The sequence below is a fragment of the Macaca fascicularis genome, chromosome 5 (genome assembly GCF_037993035.2).
Source record: "Macaca fascicularis isolate 582-1 chromosome 5, T2T-MFA8v1.1".
NCBI lineage: Eukaryota > Metazoa > Chordata > Mammalia > Primates > Cercopithecidae > Macaca > Macaca fascicularis.
In genome coordinates this window covers 5678309-5700906 of record NC_088379.1, presented here as the reverse complement: position 1 = coordinate 5700906, position 22598 = coordinate 5678309, and the positions used below count along the sequence as shown (strand labels likewise).

The following is a 22598-nucleotide window of genomic DNA, read 5'->3' as shown; positions in this document are numbered from 1 at the left end:
TGCTGGGCCCCTGGCTGCCAGGACAGAGTGGCCGGGTGAGGGGACAGCTTTGTGGCCTGGGGAACTCAGAGTGGGGCATGACATCTCCCAGGGAGGCCTGCACCTGCTTATCTGTTGATGGCAGCCTCGGCCATCTCTCACCCTCGCCACTGAGGGAGGAAGGGGACTCTCATCTGTGGCATCTGTGGAGCCCTCCCCTGCATGCGTGTCACATTCATTTAGCCACCCCGGGATCTGGGATCCTTACCCTCCATTGTTGCCAGTGAGTCCACGATGCTAGAGCGAGGAGAAGCCGCATAGCAGGGGCACTCACGTGGGTGGGATGGGCTCTGAGGCTGTGCAGGGCAGGGCAGGGGACCTGGGGACACTCTGTTGGTATGCTCCAGCTCATGCCTGCTGAGGGAAATGTGGGTTTGCTCAAACACCAGCAACCTGGACTGGAGACACACCAGAAGGCTTCCCAGAGGCGGTAGTATCTAGGCTGGCCCGGTAAAGAGGTTTACTACCTGAAGCCAGGCACGGTGGCTCACACTTGTAATCCTAGCACTTTGGGGGAATGAGGCAGGAGGAGCACTTTTGCCCAGGAGTTCCATGCTTGCCTGGGCAACATAGTGAGACCCCATCTCCAATAAGAAATAAGAAGAAGGAGAAGGTTTACTACCTGAGTGGGTGGAGAAGGGAAGGGTCTGTGCCAGAGAGAAAGGAGGACAGGCTTAGTTAGAGGCAGACAGCTGTGTGTGGTGGTGGGAGGTGCATGGTTCACTGACTGATTGACACATACGACAGACACTCGCTGAGAATTCTCCCGTGCACAGTAGCATAGACCAGACTGGACTGTGACCACAGTGTTTCTCACGTATGTCACTAAGCAGAACCCAAGCCTGCCAGCTAAAGCAGCCTCACAAAGACAGCACCGAATGGCGCAGCAGCATCAGCCCCACCCAAAAACCAAGCACAATCCAACGCTTACTGCAGTCCTATCTCACAGAAAGCTTAAGCCTGACCTTAAGCCTGACCCTAACTTTAACCAAAGCCTGAGACTAACCATAACTCTCATTCAGCATTCACTCTAAACCTCACCCTACACCTAACACTAGCCCTAACATCAACTCTGGCCCTGTGCTTAACCCCAAACCAAACCTAACCCCAACTTCATTCCCAACTCTAACCTCTAGTCCGCCCTACCCCCGAGCCTGGCGTCATGGCTGACCCTCACCCTGCATGGGTTGCTCCCTCTGGACACGCTGCACGGCTAACTCCCTGCATCCTTGCCTCAGCTCTGAGGGGCTCAGTGGCTTGCCCAGGAGGGCACAGGAGGCACGGGCACGTAGAAGGGCCAGGACTCAGAGGAAAGCCCTTCGCGGAGGTGCCTGAGGGCAGGGGGCCCGGGACACTGCATTTGAGGAGGAATCAGGCAGGTGGGTGCCCAGACTCGCTGGCTCAGCATCAGCAGAAGATTCTTAGAGGGAAAGGCCTGTGCTCACTGCAGCTCTGATGGTCTCACTTTGGAGGGGGAGCCTTCAGGGATGCTCTGCAGGCATTTGTGGATCTCAAGCTTGGAGAATCCAGGAGGGCTCTGTGGAGCAGGGACCAGGGTGGGTGGCACTCAGGGTGTATGGGTAGGACCAAGCCCTAGAGTCTGCAGTGTGGGCAGCGGCATTGGCAGCAGCGTTGAGCGAGGCTGCATCCCTTGGAGAGCCAGCACCTCCTGTGGCTTTCTGAGACTAATGGGATACCCACCCTTCCCCTCAGGGGTCTTTAGTAGAAAGAAATGATATTCCTCTCCCTGGTAAATAAATGCAGGATCCATTTATTTGAAATGGAATTGATTTCTTCGTAGAGGATGCATCTTGGGATGCACATTCCTGAGGATGTGCTTCCTCAGGGAGCACAGGATGGGCCGGCGCAGCCAGCACAGTTGAAGGGAAGGGGCCCACAGGAAGGACCCTCTTTCATGCGGGCTGGAGAGAGCTTCCGAGGCTTCGGTCCTAGCTCACAGGGCGCTGGTCCATTTTTTTTTTTTTTTTTTTTTTCAGGGAGCTGGTCTTGGCCTCCGGCTGATGTGGTTTGAGTCCAGCGCAGCTGGAGCTTGAAGAGTGCCACTCTGCACTCGGGAGGAAGGCCCCTGCTCCTCCATGGGGTCCGATGCCCGGCCCCACGTTAGGAAGCAAAGCTGGGCCTGGGTGAGGGTGACCATCCTGAGAGGTGGGCAGCTCGAGCCACCACCGTTCCCATGTGGTGAGGGACAGACACCAGCTCCCGGGCTCCTGCCTCAGGGCATCATCGCTGATCCAACCCTTGTTTGGTACCACCCGAAGGGCAGGGCACTGCCAAGCCAGCCTAGGCCACCCGCCTTGATTGGGACCAGATGTCTGAAGTGGCCCTTGTTAGGGGAGAAAGGAAATGCACGTGAATGGAGCACCGACTGAATGCTTCCATCAGCATCTAGTCTTCCCCTTTGCCATGCGTACCAGCCCCAATGGCATGAAAATGAGCATCTTCTTCATGTTTTGGAGGCCAGAAAGGAGGGAGGCTGTGACCAGACTGGTGGACGCCCACTTCGCCCAGTGGAGCAGCCACACCTTGGAGTGGCTCTGTTGCCTGCAGCACACACACATGCACACACATACACACACACACATGCACACACATACAGGTACACAGAGATACACATGTGCACATGCACACATACATGCACACACACATGCATACACACACGCCCACACATACACATGCACACACATACATATACACAGAGATACACACATGCACACACACATACAGGTACACACATGCACACATGCACAGACATGCACATACAGTTACAGAGATATACATGCACACACATACACATATGCACGCACATGTACACAGATACACACATATGCACACATGCACACACACAGATACACGGAGTCACACATGTACACACATGCACACACATACAGGTACATGGAGGTACACATGCACACACATACAGGCACACAGAGATGTGCACACATGCACACACACACACATACAGATACACAGATACACATGTACATACATTCACACACATACAGATACACAGATACACATGTACATACATTCACACATACAGATACACAGAGATAACACATGTACACACATGCACACACATACAGATACACAGATACACATGTACACACATGCACACATATACAGATACACAGATACACATGTACACATATGCACACATATACAGGTACACAGAGATATGCATACGTACACACACACCCACACATGCACACACATACAGACACACAGAGACACATGTACACATGCACACACATACAGGTACACAAAGATACACATGCACACACATACAGGCACACACACATGCACACAGATACACAGAGATACATGCACACACGAGCACACACACAGATACACATAGATATGCACACGTGCACACACACATGCACATGCAGTTACACAGAGATACACACACACATGCACACACAGACACATGTGCACACATATGTGCACACGGACGCACACATGCACACAGATGCCCCCACACCTGTAGCTGGGAGACAGGCAGACGGCCTGCAGAAGTCGGCTACATGTTGGCCTGGCTCCTCCTAACTAGAGCAGCTGCAGCGACTCGGAGAATAAACTAAACCCCAACGACAGACTCAGCCTGAATCCCCTCCGGCTGCTCTTGGTGGAATCTTAACCAGCAGAGAGCTGGTCCTGGGTGGTTTCGGCCAGATGAGAAAACCACCTGTGTTCCTGCCCGATGGAGGAGGGGAAATGGGGGCTTTGAAAGGAGGAGTCTTTTTTATTTTATTTGAAAAATGTTTTTGAAATAGGTAATACAGCCAAATGGTTCCAAACATCACGACTACTAAAGGGTCTCTAGTTAAAATCTCCCACTCTCCCTCCTGGTATCCCTGCCCGCTTCCCCACCCACAGGTGTCCACCTGATCACATTTCCTGTGTTTCCTTTCAGCATGCCACCGTGTATCTTCAAGCAGAGGTGAACACAGATTGTTTTTAAATTGAGATAAAATGCATGTAACACAAAACTCACCCCTTTAGCCATTTGGAAGTGGCCTTCACCTCTCCCGCTCGTGAACATAAGAGTGGGCACGGGAGATCTCCCTGCATCGGCTCTGACACATCCTTTTTCAGCCTTCCCATCCACACAGGTGCCCTGGGCTGCCTCGAGTGGTGAGCACCCCCGGCGATCCTCCCAGGCCCTGCTGGTGGGTGCGTGGGCTATTTCTGGTCTCTGGTTGTTGTGGTGTGGTAAAGGACTTTGGGCATCCCTCATTTCCCATGCATAGCACTTCACTGGAATAGCTTCCCTGAAGTGGGATCTCCAGGCCAAAGGACACACGGGCTTGTGCTTACCTTGGCGGTTCTGCCCATGCCCCACTGCGGGTGGATCATTCCTTCCCCCACGGGCAGTGCGTGTGAAGGTCTTGGAAAGCGGCTCGTTGGTGAACAAATTCTGTTCCTGCCCATCCTGCCTGCGGCTCTTCCCCTCAGTCCCTGGCAGCAGAGCTTGTGTGGTTGGAGGTCTTCGTCCACCTTACCTGGCAGGTGAGGTGGTCTCTGGACCAGTAACTCTTTAAGAACAGCTCCAGTTGGTGGGTGTGGAGTGAGTGATGTGGAGTGAATTTGGCCAAATCCTGTGTGTTCCCAGGACAGATGAGGGTCTGAGTTGGGCCTGAGTGATGTGACCTGTACCAGCGAGGCACGTCTGAGACTCAGGTGGGCCACTGCCCACGGACCCCACTGATGGGATTTCTTACAGACTCCAGAGCCCATGTCCACACCTGGGCGACTACACAGGTGGGGTGGGGATGAGGAAAGGCCTCACCAGGAGCGGGTCTTGGCTTTTCTGAGTCAGCCTGCTGCTGATGAATTCACTCAGCAATGATGATTCAGACGCTCCCTGTGTGCCAACCCTGGCGAGACTCAGGAGGTGGAGGTGTCTGAGGCTGACGCAGCTCCTCCCCTCCTGGGGGACACAGGGTAGTCAGGGAAGGCTTCTAGGAGGCGGTGGCCTTGAGAATGAGCAGGAGGGAGACAGTGCAGTAGTGAGAAGGGGAAGAGCACAGCAATCCAAATATGCAAAGGCCTGCGGGTGGTGACAGAGTCAAGGCGGGAGCTCGTGGCCGAGGGGGTGGGTTTGGAGTGGAGTCCGCGGCAGTGAGAGTGGAGGGAACAAGGCTGCTGAGTGACAGGAGGGGCCCCAGCTTCCTGATGAGGCTGACGGACAGTGAGCAGGGGTGCGGGCCTCCCACCTGGGGACACCTTGCCAGGGCAGCCCCTCAAATGTGAGCGATGAAATGAAGCTTCTGCAGGCCTGGGGTGGGGCTGCCTGGAGGTCTGCATTTCCAGGAGCTCCCGGGAAGCCAGTCCCCGCTGTGAGGAGGAGGCCCACGGCTGTGCGGCTTAGCCAGGGAGACCTCAGTGACGCTGGGGGCCTTCAGGGGCCTTGGACGCTGACCTCAATTTCTCCGTTTTTCAGTGGGGTGTTGATTTTGGAGTTTGCCATCAACACTAAGTTCTTGCAGTCTTTTACTATTAGTAGTAGTATTTGGTGCTTTATGTGTATTGATTGGCAACTGAATTGGGCCCGAGTCTGTCTTTTTTATTATTCTTGAGCCCCCCAAAGGCAACCACGTGTAAGGCTGCTCCACGATCATTTCCCACTGGCTCTTTGGAAGGCTCAGTGTCCTAAATTGGGGGTGCTCAGAACGTTTCTCGCTTCTTGTCCTAAGAGCGGCACATTTGAGGAGGCGATGGCGAGCGCTCCCGAAGAGCAAACGAAGCTTAGGGGAACCGGGCACTCATGCCGGGCCAGGGTTCAGGCTGGCTCAGAAAAGCTCGCTGTGCGTCTCTCCGAAGGGATTATTGCGCGTCTCTCCGTAAGGAGCGTGTACCTGGGGCCATTGCCGTGCTGCTGAGTCAGGCCCCGCTGCACAAGAGCAGAGGGAAGTGGCCCAGGGTCTCAGAGGAGGCCCAGTGAAGTTCCCTTGGATGGTACATGGTGAACCTGATCCCTGGATTATGGAACAGCTGACCTCGTTCCTGGTGGATGCTGGTTACGTTTGGGGAAGGATTTGGTGGAGCAGTTTATGAAAATGGCCTTTTAGAAACTCCCAGGGCTTATTATTAGGTTGTTTGGAATGGAACAGATTTCATGATGTTTGGGGGTTCTAAAGCCATCAATTGGCTCTAGTTTTTGGAAGGGAGCAACTTCTCCATTTGACAGGTGGAGAAACTGCAAACTCTGTGGACTTGGAAATGTGCCAGTGGCCACTCAGGGAGGAGGAGCTGAGCGTCGGGTGTCTATGTTCTGATTTCTGGTCTAAGTTTGTGTGGATAGATGCAAAGAGATGGGGAGACCCTCCCGCAATCTCCCAGTTAGCACCATTTCTCAGATCAGGAAACCAAGGCTCAGCGAGCTTGGCCACCCTGCATCACACCCTTTGTTTTGTTTTAGTCCATCTGAGAAGTGCTCACTCTGCCAGGGCCACCTGGTAAAGACAGCGTTGACTTCCCAGTTCATGCTGTTCACAGGTGAAGACGCTGACGACTTTGCTCCTGGCCCATCAACCCTGAAGCTGAGACTTCCTTTGTGCCAACCCCCGTTCCCCAGAGCAGCAGAAAGTCCGGTTAATGCCATTGTGGGTCCGAGGCTGGTTAGCCTCGGCTCCCTCCCACTGCCAGAGCTTTGAGAAGTAGCCCAGGCCCCTCATCTCCAGGCAAGTTGGACGGCTCAGTGCAGAGCAGAGGACCCTCCTGTGAGCCCAGCACAGGGCTCGGCATTGAGTTGTATGGTGGAGGTGGGGGCTGGCTATGGTGATCAGGGCGGGGACACCATGGCCGGCCTAGGGTCTCTCTAGGAACTGAGTGTGGACTTCAGGGCTCTTTTCCTTCTGGGGAATGGCACCCTCAGTCCCTCTCAGGGAGGGAGCAGGACCTTCCCTGGAATAAAGCCAGAGGCAGTGGACGCGGGGGCCAGGCTGTGGATGTGGACTTACCAGGACCAGGGTCTGTCCCCGCCGTGCCCTTTCTTTTCTCTGAACCTTAGTTTCTCTGTTTCTAAAGTGAAGCAGTGGTGATGGCATCCTGAGTTCCCGTGAGCTCTGTTGTTGAATCTGACACACCTCCTTCCAGCCCCTCACCCAGATCCGCCCTCACTTGCAAGGGAGGTAGGTGCACAATGAGTGAATAAAATCGGGGTGCTCTGCAGGCACACAGTCCTTAACCATTAGCGGGGCTGGAGAAGCACTGAAACTCGCAGATGCTAGCGGAGTGGCAGCTGCTGCAGGACCAGCTCCATTATTTGCAGGGCTCAGTGCAAAGTGAAAGCACAGGGCCCCCGTTCAGACATTCTCAAGAATTTCAAGACGGCAACAGCAGAGCATGAAACCAAGCTCAGGGGCTTCGTGGCTGTGCAGGTCGCAGGCCAGTCGCCTGGCCCTGGCTATCTGGAACACTCCACGCTGGGGAACTCCTCGTGTGGGCTCTCACTGGGCTGAGGAAGATGAAGACTTGTGTCTCCCAGGGTTCTGGAGCCCCTCCCCTGAGGGTTAGGATGGGCATCGCTGTGAGGGAGCCCTGGGCCTCTAGGACAGGGCATGTTCCCTACCCTTAGGTGTCAGGAGGAGCGGGTGATGGACTCTGCTGGGAGTCCCCAGACATCAGAGGCTTTGGCGTTGGCTGGGACTGGGCCTGAAGGACTGGTTCTGCCTCCTGTCTGCATCAGCTGCTGTACAGATGCTCATCCATGTCCTCATGGACTCACCCACTCATTGATTTACTCAAGGAAAGATTGATGGATTTTTCTGCTCAGTGCTAGGCCCATGGGGGTTTAGGGGTGGGGGAGTCCCCACCGTCATGGCGCTTACTGCCTAGCAACCTCAGGGGCGGGCAGGTAGGTTCGGGAATTCCAAAGAGGCTGACGTCTCTGCCAGGGCTGCTGGGCTGGACCTGGGTGGTGGTGCCTCAGAGGAACCCTGGGCATCTGCTTGGCCCGTGCTTACGAGGCAGGCATCACAGAGGCGTGAGGGCAGCAATGAAGTGGAGACCCATAAAAGCCCTGGGCCTGGGCACAAGAGCTCCTGGCTCTGCTGTGTGCGATGCCAGGCAGGTCACTCGGCGGTTCTGTGCCTCAGTTTCCTCAGCCGTAATGTGAGTACAGTAATATCAGCCCCTCCCAGTCGGGGGACGGGGGCTGCGAGAGAGTGGATGAGTCCATGCTGTCACAGGCTGAGCCGGCACAGATTGGGAGCCCAGCACCCTGGCACCCTGGCCCATTTGGTAAAATGACGTTGGGATAACAGGAACAGATTCGTGCACTGCCTTCCCCACAGCCGGGAGGACGGGAGGCGAGAGGATGAGACGCAGGGTGATGTGTGCATCCTGAGGAGATTTTGAAGTAATGAGCGGTGGCAGCGGCTGACCTCTTGCGGGCAGCAGTAGCTCTTCTTTCCTCGTCTTCTGCTTGGACATTCCTGGCCGTCTGGGAAAGATCCCTGTGGGCTGCGGGCTCAGGCAGCCTCTGGATGGGAGGAGACCTTTGGCAACGGCCGGGGCTGTGAGGCCCTGACTCACATTCCCGATTTTTCTACCACCCGGATCAAAGAGCCCCAAAGCTAACACACCCGCCACTGAAAAAACTGTCCTGGGATATTTCATTTCCAAAGCTGTTAGCCGAGGGCCCAGAAGGGCATGTCATAAGTTTTGGTTCTTCGAAACCACTTTTAGTAGAAGTTTCTTCTGAAAACACAGGCTTTCAGCGTGGCAGCAAAGAGCCCGAGCTTGACGTCGAACTGCTTGGGATCAAATTCTAACTCTGCCACTTGCTGAGTGTGTAGTTTTTGGCAAAATATGGAAGCGCTCTCTGCTTTAGTTTCTTCATCTGTAAAACAGAGATCATAACACGGGGCTCCTGGGGGCGTGGGGGGGCAGTACATCTTCGGCCTCCCTGGGGCATGGGGGGGTTGCTCTAACTGTGGGGCTCATCGCGGAAACCAGTGGTTGTTAGCTATCGTTATTCTTAACGGTGACAGGTCCTATGGCTTATGGGTCATTTCACGTTTGCTACTGAATATTTAATCATCACCATGGCATCATCATAGACTGGAAAACCGAGATGTGTTGAAGTTGAGTGTCTGCTAGTGCAGAGACAAGCATGGAACCCGGGTGGTTGGACCTCACATCAGGGTTCTTCTGCTTGACAACTGCAGAGTCAGGTCGTGGTGGGGCTGCCTTGCTGTCTGGCTCCTCCAGCACTGGGCCTTCCTGGGCGACCTCCTTGTTTCAGCCCCGGGCAAAGACAACCCCCACAGGAACCCAAAGTCCCATTTGGCTGGGCCGGTTGAAGCCAGTAGAGCGATTCTGTCCCCAGGACAGGGTGGAAGGAGTGTGGTGATGGTGGTGGCGAGTGGGGCACTGGCCTCTGCCCAACTTCACTGCATACATGATCCTTCCTTTGGGTAAAGCCACCTGTATTTCTCTCAGCGAGTGGTGTGAGTGCTTGTTATACGGCAGGTGCTGTGCCCCGCACTGGGGAGATAAACAAGGTCCCCACCCTTAACGGTTTATCACTCAGCAGTGGACGCAGACCCTGTGAGCTGTGTGGGGTTGCAGGGAGTCCAGCGGGGCTGGAGGGGGTGTATGGAGGGGGCACTGAGCCCAGTGTGGGGGGCCTTCCTCGGGGCAGTGTGGGTCAGGCTGAGATCTGAAGGTTGAGCAGGAATTCACTGAGGAAATAGGGCTGGGGGGTTTGGGAAAGAGCATCCCAGGATGAGGAACGTCTTGTGCAAAGGCCCCAAATTCTGGGGTTTAGAATGAGGGGGTGGGCTGGTGGGGACTCTCCCCTTAAGGGAGGGCGGGGAGGAAGCAGTCTTGCTGGGTGATTGGGTGACTGTCCACAGCAGCAGAGCTGGAATGTACAGGCAGGAGGGACGGGGACGTGAAGCCAGCCTCACAGCAGGGTGCGCCCCAAACCCTGCAGTCTGCAGAAGGGCAGGGTGCCCTACAGAGCTGAGCTCCACCCCTCGAGGCCAGGGCAGAGCCTGGATCTCACTGCTCCAAGATCAGATTGGGGCAGGGATTTCCTCCTGGATGAGGCCGGATCAAACAGACTTTGAGGTCCCTTCTGGCTGCCACACTCTGGCTGCACAGAATCCCCCCTGGGAACAGCGTGACTATATCAAATATGAATCAGTGGGTTCAAGTCCACACCCCGTCAGCTCCCCACGCCTCGGAGGGACCCGGCTCCGACGGCAGGCTGTGAGCTGACAAGAGAAAATCGCTTTGTTCCTGAGCATGGCGTAGCCAGCCTGGCCCTGATTGACAAGGCCTTGCTTTTTAAAATCATCACTGCCTGGAAGATGCACCCTGTCCCATCTCGGGCAACAGCCCCTCCTCGTGTCTTCCCTGCTCCAATCACCAGGGAAAGAAAGACAGGTCAGCCCAGCTGCCATCGGTGGAAACGGCACCTTAGGGCCGAGCGCAGAGAGCTCTGCTTCCATGGAGGAGCCTGACCCTTGGGGCTGACCAGGGTGGTGACCCCAAATAACCAGGCGAACAGCCTCTCCAAAACCCAAGGCTGTTCCCATCTTACCTCCTGGGGGCTTCCCTGGCCACGGGAGTGTTAGGAACAGCTAATGGAGACTGGCAGTGAGTGAAATGAAATTTGATGTATGTGAAAATGCAGTGGCCAGTGCAGTAATTGGGAAAATCTTTTTCCCGTCAGGGCTGGTGCATCCTTATTCCCCACCCCTACCCTTTTTTTGTTTACACGGTTGTTTCAAAAAACAATTTGATGCTCCTAAACACTTTTATTTTCATTTTTATAAATAGTTGCATTTTCTGCACAGGCCTGAAATGCGAACAGCGTGGTCAGGTAGGGCCCTGTATGTGATAAATGAATGAATGAATGAATGAATGTGTGATGAATGACTGAATGAATGAATGAATGTGTGATGAATGAATGAATGGTCTCAACAACAAACACAGGTGTGTACCACCAAGGACTCCTGGGCCCCCAGGCGTCTTGGCTGTGCCTCCCCAGGCACCACTCCAGGACAAGTAACGACAGACGGACCACAGGGACTTGCTCTGGTCTTGGGTTGCAGCCCTGGCAGCTGTTTCCAGCAGGCTCAGGAGATCCTCTAATGTGCTGGTGGAGACAGAGCCCCATCTCCAGAAGCCTTGCCAAACGCGCTCCGTCCTCACTCAGGGACCACTGCCCTGGCACTCCCTTTGCCACAGCTTGGGATTTTCCAGGGCTGGATTTGAATTATTTCCAACAAATGGCAGCTACTGTGTGGATTTCACTGGATTCAGATGTTCCCAAAGTCATTCTGCAGAGCACAAGCCAGTCCTCAGAGCAGAAATAAGCCCACGTCTAAGGGCTCTCATGCAGGTTGGCCCAGAGCCTCCTGGGGAGACTGACTGAGAGAGGCCCCTCGGCAGCTGATGTTTAGAGACCCCAAATTCTGGCAGGGAGTGGTGTCGCTGTACCTCTCTTTGAGAACCTTGGAACCCACTGATTTCTGCCTTTTACTTTCTGTTAACACCACAGGTGATCTTGATCCTGACGAAGTACTACCACGCAGACATGGGGAAGGTTCTGGAAAGTTCGCTGTGGCGGTAAGTCAGCCCGATGGCAGGCCTTTCTCTTATGCACCTGCGCGCCATCTTCCCAGGCTCTCCGCTGAGGATTGAGATCCAAACGCCTCGCTCTCGTAGCCCCTGTGAGTCGGTGGCCGCGCAACTTTTCTTTGGCTAGAAAATGCATAAGGGAAAAGTTGAAAGTAGCTTCACAGTTTGGGCAGTGGGTATAAATTGCACTGCGGAATAGACAGCTGTTCAGAAAGCATCTTGGCTTTCTTCTCTTTTCTTTCTGTTTTTCTCCCCGCTTCCTTTCTTTCCTCCCCGGAGGAGGAGGGTTTGCATTGTGAATTCAGGTCAGTGCACAATTTCCCTTCACTTGTGCTCAGAACTTCACACGCAGCTCCTGGAGTCCACCAAAGGCTCTGATTATGCTCATTGTTTGGACACTTTTCTTTCTTCCAGGCTTAGCCAAAGAGCTTGGTAAATAAATAAGCTGCTGGCGATGGGGGATAGCTCTTTATGTGTGAAATGTGAATCCAGCCCAGGAACATTAGGTTGCCCCTTTTGATGTTTTAAATGAGATGAGGAAGAAGGAGGTTTTGAGAATCCATTTTGGTTATCATCCTCTTCAATATTTACATCCACTAACCCAGGAAGGGTACAGATGGTTCCCAGCCTCTGGGCTGTGGTTTCAAAGCTTTTCTCCCACAAAAGATTCTCTTTCTTCCGTGCACCGATTACCACCTCCATGTTCTCTGGGTGTGAAACCATTTTGCTTTCCAACATATGTTTCTCAAGTAATAATTAATTCATTTTTCTATTTGAAATCCATAAAAAGATGCCTGTCCCTGCTGATCAGGACCTTGAGTTGGTTTATTTTCCATTTTGGCTTTGCTTTTAGCTAAGGGGTTTGGTGATTCATTCTGTGGGTTCTTAGTGAGGGATTTCTGCGATGCGCTGGGAAGTTATTGAAACAGTGTCTCGAGTTGGGTTCTTGCTTTGCTGTAGAAGGAATGACATCGCCTGGAGCCCACGAGCCTGGTCATCTGTGCTGCTAATGAGGCCAGACTCAGGGGTTAAGACTCTCACAGTCCCCTGAGTGGTCCTCACCTGCTCCCCAGCAGAAACACGTTTCCTAGAAGCTCCTCTCAGTGTGGCTTCACCTCCCAGACCCACTGGTCTCCTCTAATTCCACCGTCACCACCAGAAAGCGGGGGGCGAGTGATGGGCAGCGTCCCTGTGTAGAGGACAGATATTCCCTGCCACGGCCTCCCGTTGCTTTATGTACCGGTGAGTTGCTTTGAAAATGTCTCGTTCCTCCAGTGCTGGGCAAGGCGGCGTTCACTGCTTCCAGACAAGAGCAGAAAACCGTGTAAGCTCTGTGGGCCTGTGAAATCTCATTGCTGCTCTTTGAAAATGTAAGTTCCAAGGCCCGTTTTGGGGCCAACACTCCTGGACAGGGAAGGCCGAGAGAGGGTGCCCTCGCTGCTGGGCAGGGGGTCTCAGGGTGGGTTCCTCGGTGACAAAGCAGATGGAGATGGTCAAGTCTTCTCCTCCTTCCAGCAAAGGCCCTCCGTTACCTGATTCGTCCCAACTCCAGCACGGCTGTCAAAGCACTGGGCCGCAGCCCTCCTTGGCATGGAGGGATCTGCCTGGGGCTACCCACCTCAGAAGTTTCCAGAGCACCTGCTTCCCTCCCCTCACTGCAGCCTCTCAGTGTGGCTGGACGTGGAGGTAGTGAGACTGTCTGAAGCATCGTCTGAACAGGGAGCGATCTTTCCCGGTGCGATCTGCACTTACACGACAGAGTTGCTGGCTTCGTTCACGTTTGCTGGAGTCCTTGTGCGGTGGGGGTGGGGTGGGACTGACTGTGTCTGGCATGGGACCCAAGACCCCTCACTTACAGGCTCCAGACAGGATTCCTCAGAAGCAGGTGGCAGCGGAGAGGCCAAATCACCCACTCACAGCTGCTCCAAGGGCCGGGTAATGGGGGCTTCCTTCTCCTCCGGAGAGCCTCCGTCCATATCTGTTAAATGGGGATAAGATGCCTCCAGGGGAAGTTGTGAGAACCGAATGAGGAAATGTGTGAAATGTCCCTAGAACAGTACATGATCTGAATTCAGTTTTTCTCCGAAGCAAATGGACAGATTTTAATTTTCCGTGTTCCCTTCTCATCACCGTCTCTCATCACCAGATGTTTCTTTGCCATTATTAAAAATGCATGCGGAGACATTAGCCATCTCACCAAAGTTCATCCACATTGCTACCCATCAGAGCCGTTCCTTTCTTTGTTTATATTATCTTTTCTGATGCTAACGTATTTATATAGGTAGAGACACAGAATGCAGGCTTTTATTTTTTTTATCATTTGTAAAATATGTTTCTCATTTTTCCACGTAGTGACAGGATCTGCGTCGTCATTTCTTTTATGGCTGGTATGAGCCCCTGGAGTTGGTTCAGTCTAATACTTAGCTGTCCCCTTATTGATGCTGCCATAAAAAATTTAAGCAGGTAGTTTTCCTTTTCATTTTGTTCCCTGGGATGAATCAGTTACAGGACTGAACCAGGGAGTGTGAGTGGATTTACAGCTGCTGTGCGGTGGCATTCAATTCTTCCTCAAGACGAACGTGCATTCCCACCCAGGCAGTGCCCTGCGTCCTGCCAGCGACTTTTCTAACTTCTGCTCATTTGACAGGAGGAGCTGAGGGCAGGAAGCAGACGGCATCATTGCTTTAATTTGCATTTTTTTTGTTTGTTTGTTTCCTAGTGAGGAGGAGCAGTTTTCTGTGTTAATTACTACTCGCATTTTCTCCTTTGCACATTACCTGCTCCTGTCCTCACCCTCTGTTTAGGGACTCATGCAGGAAGTTGGTGTTGAGAGTTGAGAGCCTGCCATTGGCCTCCTCCCGCCCCCGCCCTGTGTCTGTGTTTCAGGCCCCTGTGGATGGAAGGCTGGCGGTGCCCTCGTCTGGAGAGCACATATTAAATAGGGCTATTAAAGACACAATTAATGAATGTGCACTGCGTCTCCTAAGAATCCTTCTGTGTAATTGCAATAGATACACTGTTAATGACAGGTACGGTGTTTTCATTCTGGAAGCGGCTCTCTGAAATCTAAGCTGAATGTGTTTTTAATTGTCCTTCATTTAACCGGCCCCTCGTCAGCGGCACCCCCTCCTGGCTTCCATGATGGTTCAGTGCTCTGCCCCTTTCTTCTTGCGGTGGTGATGGGGGTCTTCTGCTCAATCCCGGGCCCCCTTGAATCGGTGCAAAAGGCTGGAGGTGAGGATGGGAGCACCATTCTTCCCTGGAAAGCCCCTGGTTGGCATCAGGTTTGAAGTGTGCAGGGCATGCTCCTCCACGAGGTCTCGCTCACGCAAGCCACAGAAGCCACAGAAGGTTGAGCAAAGCCCGATGTGTAGACTGTGGGGTCTTAGCAGAGGCACAAAGAAGTCACTTAGAAAAGCCCTTAAAAAGCGCTGCAGCTTGGGCCAGCCAGGGAAGGTGTGGGTTCAGGGTAGGTCCTCCCAGAGGTTTCCCGGGGGAGGAGCATGGGAACAGCAGATCTAGTGCAGTACTTCTCAGGTTCCAGAGGCACTCAGGGCTCCTGGGATCTTCCTGCAAGGAGCACATGGTCAGACTCCACTGGTTTCCCGGGTGGCCCAAGACTTTGAATTTCTAACAAGCTCCCGAGTGCTGCCCATGCTGCTGGTCTGGGGACCATACTTCAAGTAGCTAGAGGTTGGGCTGGTTAGGACTGAGGTTTAAAATCCTTCCAGGGTACTTGAAATAACATACAAGCCATACCGCCTGCAAAGACCCCACCCCTGGCTCCTACCCCATCCCCAGTCTCAGCTCCTCCCACTCCACCTCTTACTGTTCAGTGTCCAGTGACAGTAGCCTCTTAGCTGACCCTGGACTACACCAAGCTCAGTCCTTGTAAGGGCCTGTGCATGCTATGGCTGCTGCCTGGAGTGCACGTGGCAGCAACCCCAGGTACTGGATCCTGTCCCCTATTCAGTCTCCCCATAAACCTCTTTTCTTCAAAGAGGCTTCCCTCACTACTCAGTGCAAAGAGGCCCCCAGGCATTCTTCACAACCTCTCTCATTGAAGTGTGGGAGTTCCTGTTTATGGTTTCCCCACCCCCCCCCCCACCACCCCTAGAACATAGGCTGGTTGAGGATGTGAGCATGGAGACCTGCCAGGTTTATCTTATTGATCACTAGATCCCTGGAACCAAACTCAGATCTGGCACAGGAGATACATGGTGGGCATTGGATGAATGGATTGATGGATGGGTGGATGGATGGATGGATGGATGGATGGATGGGTAGATGGATAGATGGATGGACAGATGGATGAATGGATTGATAGATAGATGGATGGACAGATGGATGGATGGATGGATGGATGGACAAATGTATGAATGGATTGATAGATGGATGAATGGATGGATGGATGGACAGATGGATGAAAGGATTGATGGATGGAAAAATGGATGGGTGGATGGATGGGCAGATGGATGGATGGACAGATGGATGAATGATGGAAGAATAGATGGATAGATTAATGGATGGATGGATGGATGGACAGATGGATGAATGGATAGATAGATGTATAGATGAATGGATGGATGGATGGACAAATGGATGAATGGATAGATGGATAGATGAATGGAAGCATGGATGGATGAATGGACAGATGGATGAATGGATTGATAAATGAATAGATGAAATGATGGACAGATGGATGGATGGATGGACAGATGGACAGATGAATGAATGGACTGATGGATGGATGAATGGATGGATACATGGGCGGATGGATGGATGGATAAATGGATGGACTGATAGATTGACGGATAGATAGAGGAACAGATGGATATATGGATGGATGGGTGGGTGGATAGATGGACAGATGGATGGGTGAATGGAAGAAAGGATGGATGGTGGTGTGGTTTTTGGGAAACACTGCTGAGACCTAGAAGACCCTTTACATTTACAAGGTCATCTTAGGGGATGCTGTGGAAGCCAGGAAATTAGAGTTGGCTCTTATTCTTTCAGGAGGAGGAAGAGGGTTCTGCAAGCATTCTGAGCTAGAGAGAAAGCTTACCTTGGGCTGCTCCCTATGCCCTGCCTCCTGCTGTGATGCAGCCTCAGGGATCACCCTTGCTTCACACCGAGAACGGCTGTTGGGCAGAGTGGATTTGAAACAGAGGGACAGTCCTATAGACCAGGGGATTCTGCTCCTGTGCCATCCCTAAACCAGGACCACACTAATGCTGGGCCAACCCTACCACTTCCTGGGTGCATTTGACTTCAAGCAGGACCTTCATCCAGGGGCAGTCTCAGGATAATTGGGAGTGGAACTGGTCCCAGGTTTTCTATAGGATAACTTGGTTGAATCCTCTCCTTTTTGTTAGGGATAGGAAGTGATTCTTTTTCTTTATCTTCACTTTAATTAATAAATCTTGAACATATCCTGAAAAGTACAGACCATAGTAGGACACATGCCCAGGTACCCACGAAAGAGAGCCAAGTGAGTGTTCACTAAATAATCCATAATTTCCTTCGTCCCAGTCTCCCTTGTGGTTAGTTTGGGGTCACATAATTAGTGCGGGCCAGTGGATGGTGAGCAGGAATATTGTGGGTGCCACTGAAATTTAGGGCCTCAGTTTTTACCACACCAGAGCCCAGTCCAGCTCAATGCCTGTAATCTAGCTGTCATCAATGTCAATTTTTTCCCTATATGTTTCGAATTGCTCTCTCTCAAAGAAATACACTAAGATAGATTCTGATGAAGTTCAACTCTCTCCTCCATCCTCTCACACCCATCCTCACCACCCACCTGGAAGTAACCTCTACCCTGAAATTGGTGTGGATCATCCCCCTTTTATATTAAAAACATAAAACACAATATACAAATCATAATTTATCTTGATTGTCGTCTGTATGTATATATGTATGTCTACCTGCAATCAATATGTTCTACTGCTTAGCTTGTTTTGCAAAGAATGACATTACTTTGCCTTTTGAAGTTTGCTTTATCTGCCCAACTTTGTGTAGGTAATTTGTCCATGTAGCACGTGTAATCTATTTGATTTATGTTTTCCCCTGATGTGGGAGTGCTAGGATTTCTATCCTGAGATTTTTGCCACTCCAATCAGGGCTGCAGCAAGCATCTGTGAACACATCTCCAGTCAGATGCTTGGATAGGGTGGAAGGTGTGTGCGTGACTTCCTTTTTCTCTACCTATTGCTAACTTATCTGTGAGGTGACTCACTGCTCCACACCTTGGAGTTATCAGACTTTCCATGTTTGCACTCAAGTGGGTGTGAGATTACAGCTTAATCTTGCTATTTTGCATCTTCCTGATACCTGGAAAGATGGAACATATTTTTCTGTTTATTGACTTTTTGATTCTCCTCCTCTGTGACTCATCTGCTCATATCTCATGCCTGTCTTTTTACACTTGGGTTGCTTAACTTTTTCTTGACCCCTACCTCTCCACTCTGAAAAGCCTATGTCATTTCCAGGCCCCTTACTTTTAAGATATGCCCTCCAAATGTGTCTTGAACTCCTGCCAGGTGCCATTCATTCTTTCCTGACACCTTCTAAGAAGGTTTCCTCCTAAGAATGTTTTACCATGCCACATTTATGTCTTAAAGTGCAATGGTTAGAATAGCAATTCTGACGGATGGTGTATTAGTCAGCTATTATAACCATAATGCTATGTAACAAACCACCGCCAAACCCAGTGGCATGCACTCAGCATTTATTCTCACAACTCTGTGTTGACTGTAGTTTGGTTGCTTTGGTTAAGGCTTGGCTGGGTGTTCAGGCTGCTGGCTGGTGGGCTTAGGTCTGCTTCATATCTGTGTGTGCTTGGACCCAAGTTGATAGGAACAGGACATAGGCCACCAGGACATGTTCTTCTCATGCCGAACACCAGAGCTCAGGAGCCAAGCTCAACCACACAAACACATTTTAAGACTTCTGCTCACATCATATTTGTTAGGGTTCCATTTGCCACAGCCATGGTCAGGTTCAACATCAGTGGGGCAGGGGGAGTACAGTTTGAGGAGGTTGGTGGGGTGGAGGGAAGGGAATGCTTCCTGAATGGTAATTTAAGGTATTTCAAGTAATAACTGTTTCCAGAAAATACATATTGTGTGGTCATATTTGATAAACATATTTTAGGGAAGAAAGTTTCAGATTTACTTACAGTAGGATTTGTTAAAGTCTCTGATACACTAATACACGTTATACTTCTCCAGGAGAAGGTTATACAACATTTCTCAGTCTCATTTAATTCTGTAATCTTTAATTTTTATTTATTTTTTTTGTTTATATAAATTTACGAGGTACAAGTACAATTTTGTTACATGTGTAGATTGCATAATGGTGAAGTCAGGGCTTTTAGAGTATTCATCACCCGAATACTGTGAACTGCACACATGAAGTAATTTTGGATATTCCACCCCTCCATACCCCTTCACAATTCCAAGTCTCCATTGTCTGTCATTCTCTCTGCTTCCATATGTATATATTTTTTAGTACCCATTTATGAATGAGGACATGTGGTATTTATCTTTCTGGGTCTGCCTTGTTTCACTTAAGATGACAACCTCCATTTCTATTTATGTTGCTGCAGAAGACATGATCTCATTCATGCTCATGGCTGAGTAGTCTTCCATTGTGTATATATGCCACATTTTCTTTATCCAGTAATCCACTGATAGACACTTGATTTGATTCCACATCTTTTCTATTGTGAATAGTGCTGTGATAAACATGAGTACAGGTATCTTTTTGATATCCTAATTTCTTTTCCCTTTTCCTCTGGGTAGATACCTAGTAGTGAGATTGCTGGATCTAATGGTAATTCTACTTTTAGGTATTTGAGCAATCTCTAAACAGTTTTCCATAGAGGCTGTACTAACTTATATTTCCATGAACAGTGTACAAGAGTTGCACTGTTCCATATCCTCACCAACATCTGTTATTTTTTGTCTTTTTATTAATACCCTTCTGACTGGTGTAAGATGATATCTTATTGTGGATCTAATTTGCATTTCTCTGATGATTGGTGATGTTGAGCATTTTTTCATCTGCCCATCGACCATGTGTATGTCTTCTTTTGAAATATGTCTATTTGTGTCCTTTGCTCACTTTTAAATATGATTATTTGGTTGTTGTTGTTGTTGTTGAGTTGTTTGAGTTCCTTATAAAGTCTAGATATTAATCCCCTGTTGGATGAATAGTTTGCAAATACTTTCTCCCATTCTGTAGGTTGTCTGTTCACACTGTTGGTTATTTCTTTTGCTGTGTGGAAGTTTTTTAGTTTAATTAAGGCCTATTTGCCTATTTTTGTTTTATTTGCCTGTGCTTTTGTGGTCTGAGTCATAAATTCTTTGCCTAGACAAATATTCAGAAGGACTTTCCCTAGGTTTTCTTCTAGCATTTTTATAGTTTTGGACATTACATTAAAATCTTTAATCCATCTTGAGTTGATTTTTGTATGTGGTGAGAGATCGGAGTCCATTTTCATTCTTCTGCGTAGGACAATTCAATTTTCCCAGCACCATTTATTGAAGAGTGTATGTTTTTCCTAATTATGTTTTTGTCAGCTTTGGCAAAGATGAGTTGGCTGTAAATATGTGGCTTTATTTCTGGGTTCTACATTCTGTTGCATTGGTTTATGTGTCTGTTTTTATAACAGTACCATGCTGTTTTGGTTACTGTAGCCTTGTAATATAATTTGAAGTCAGGTAACGTGGTGCCTCCAGCTTTGTTCTTCTTGCTTAGGATTTCTTTTGCTATGTGGGCTCTTTTGGGGTTCCATTTGAATTTAGGGTTATTTGTTCTAATTCTGTGAAAAATGATGTTGATATTTTGTTAGGAATTGCATTGAACCTGTAGATTGCTTTGGAATGTATGGTCATTTTAACAGTATTAATTCTTCTAATCCATAAGTATGAAATGTGTTTTCATTTGTGTCATCTACAATTTCTGAAGAGGTGTTTTGTAGTTTTCCTTGTGTAGAGATCTTTCACTTCCTTAGTTAAATTTATTTGTAGGTATTTTTCTGGTAGCAGTTTTAAATGGTTTTGCCTTCTTGATTTCATTCTTAGCTAGATCATTATTGGTGTAAAGAAACACTGCTGATTTTTGTTCATTGATTTTATATCCTGCAACTTTATTTTATCATTTATCAAATCTGTTTTTTCATGGAGTCTTTAGTTTTTAAAATAAAGACTAGTCTTTAGTCTTAATTTTAACTTTCATTTATCAAATCTGTTTTTTCATGGAGTCTTTAGTTTTTCCAGCTATAAGATCATGTCTTGAGTCAACAGGGATAATTTTACTTTCTGTTTTCCAATTTGGATGCCTTTCATTTCTCTCTTGGCTGATTGCTGTGGCCAAGACTTCCAGTACTATGTTGAATAGGAGTGGTGAAAGTGAGCATCTTGATCTTGCTCCAGTTCTTAGAGGAAATACTTCCAACTTTTCCCCATTCAGTATAATGTTGGCTGTGGGTTTGTTGTATATGGCTTTAATATTTTGAAGTATATTCCTTCTATGCCTAGTTTGTACGTGATGTATCACATTTATTGATTTGCATATGTTAAACCATCATTGCATGCTTAGTATAAAATCCACTTGATCGTGGTGTATTATCTTTGTGATGTGTTGTTGGATTCAGTTTGCTAGCATTATGTTGAGGATTTTTGGATCATTATTCATCAGTGATATTGGCCTGTAGTTTTTTTTGTTGTGTCCTTGTCTGGTTTTGATATCAGGGCAATGCTGGCTTCAGAGAATGAGTTTGGAAGTATTCCCTCCTCTTCAGTTATTTTTGAGCAGTTTGAGTAGGATTGGTATCAGTTCTTCTTTAAATGTTTGGTAGAATTCAGTGGTGAAACCACTGGGTCCTGGGCCTTTTTTTTTTTTTTTTTTTTTGGATAGGAGACTTTATGACAGCTTTGATCTCATTACTAATTGTTGATTTATTGAGGTTTTCTATTTTCTCATGGTTCAATCTCGGTGGGTTGTATGTGTCCAAGAATTTATCCATTTCTTCCAGGTTTTTCAATTTGTTGGCATATAGTTGTTCGTACTAGTCCTAGTAACTCTTTATACTTCTGTGGTCTCAGTTGTTATGTCTCTTTTCCATTTCTGATTTTATTTATTTTGAGTTTTCTTTTTTCTTTTCTTAGTCTAGTTTGTTGATTTTATCTTTTCAAAAGACCAACTTTTCATTTTGTTGATTTTCTGTATAGTTTTTTGGTCTCAATTTCATTTATTTCTGCTCTGATAATTATTATTTCTTTCTTTCTATTAATTTTGGATTTGATATGTTTTTTTCTAGTTCCTTGAGGCATATCATTAGGCTGTTTATTTAAATATTTTCTCTTTTTTGAAATAGATGTTTATTGCTATAAACTTTCCTCTTAGTACTTCCTTTGCTGTATCCCATAGATTTTGCTGTGTTGTGTTTCAATTTTAGTTTGTTTCAAGAAATTTTATAATTTCTTTCTCAATTTCTTTATTGACTCATTGGCCATTCAGGAGCATGTTGTTTAATTTCCATGTGTTTGTGGAGTTTCTGAGATTCTTCTTGTAATTGATTTCTAGTTTTATTTATTTGTGGTCAGAAAAGATACTTGATATGATTTCTACTTTTAAAAATTTGTTCAGACCTGTTTTGTGACCTAAGATATGGTCTATTCTGGAGAATGTTCTATGTGCTGATGAATTCTATAGCATTTGGGTGAAATGTTCCATAAATGCCAGTTAGGCCTATTAGGCCTAGTGTGTAGTTTAACTCTGATGTTCCTTTGTTGATTTTCTGTCTGGATGATCTATCCATAACTGAGAGAGGAGTGTTAAAGTCTCTTACTGTTATTGTATTTCAGTCTATCTCTTTCTTTAGATTTATTAATGTTTGCTTTATAGATGAGAGATTCGTATTGAGGGCATAGGTA

General features: G+C 48.9%; 1 protein-coding gene across 4 annotated transcripts in view; it reads left to right on the top strand.

Annotated features, from left to right (window-relative positions):
- SORCS2 (sortilin related VPS10 domain containing receptor 2) overlaps window positions 1–22598 on the top strand; it is a 572125-nt gene that overhangs the window by 195609 nt on the left and 353918 nt on the right. For all 4 annotated transcript variants that reach the window (XM_045392082.2, XM_045392079.2, XM_045392080.2 and 1 more), the window contains exon 2: window positions 11579–11646. In XM_045392082.2, the coding sequence (XP_045248017.2) occupies window positions 11579–11646 (68 nt within the window). The remainder of the gene's footprint in view (window positions 1–11578; window positions 11647–22598) is intronic.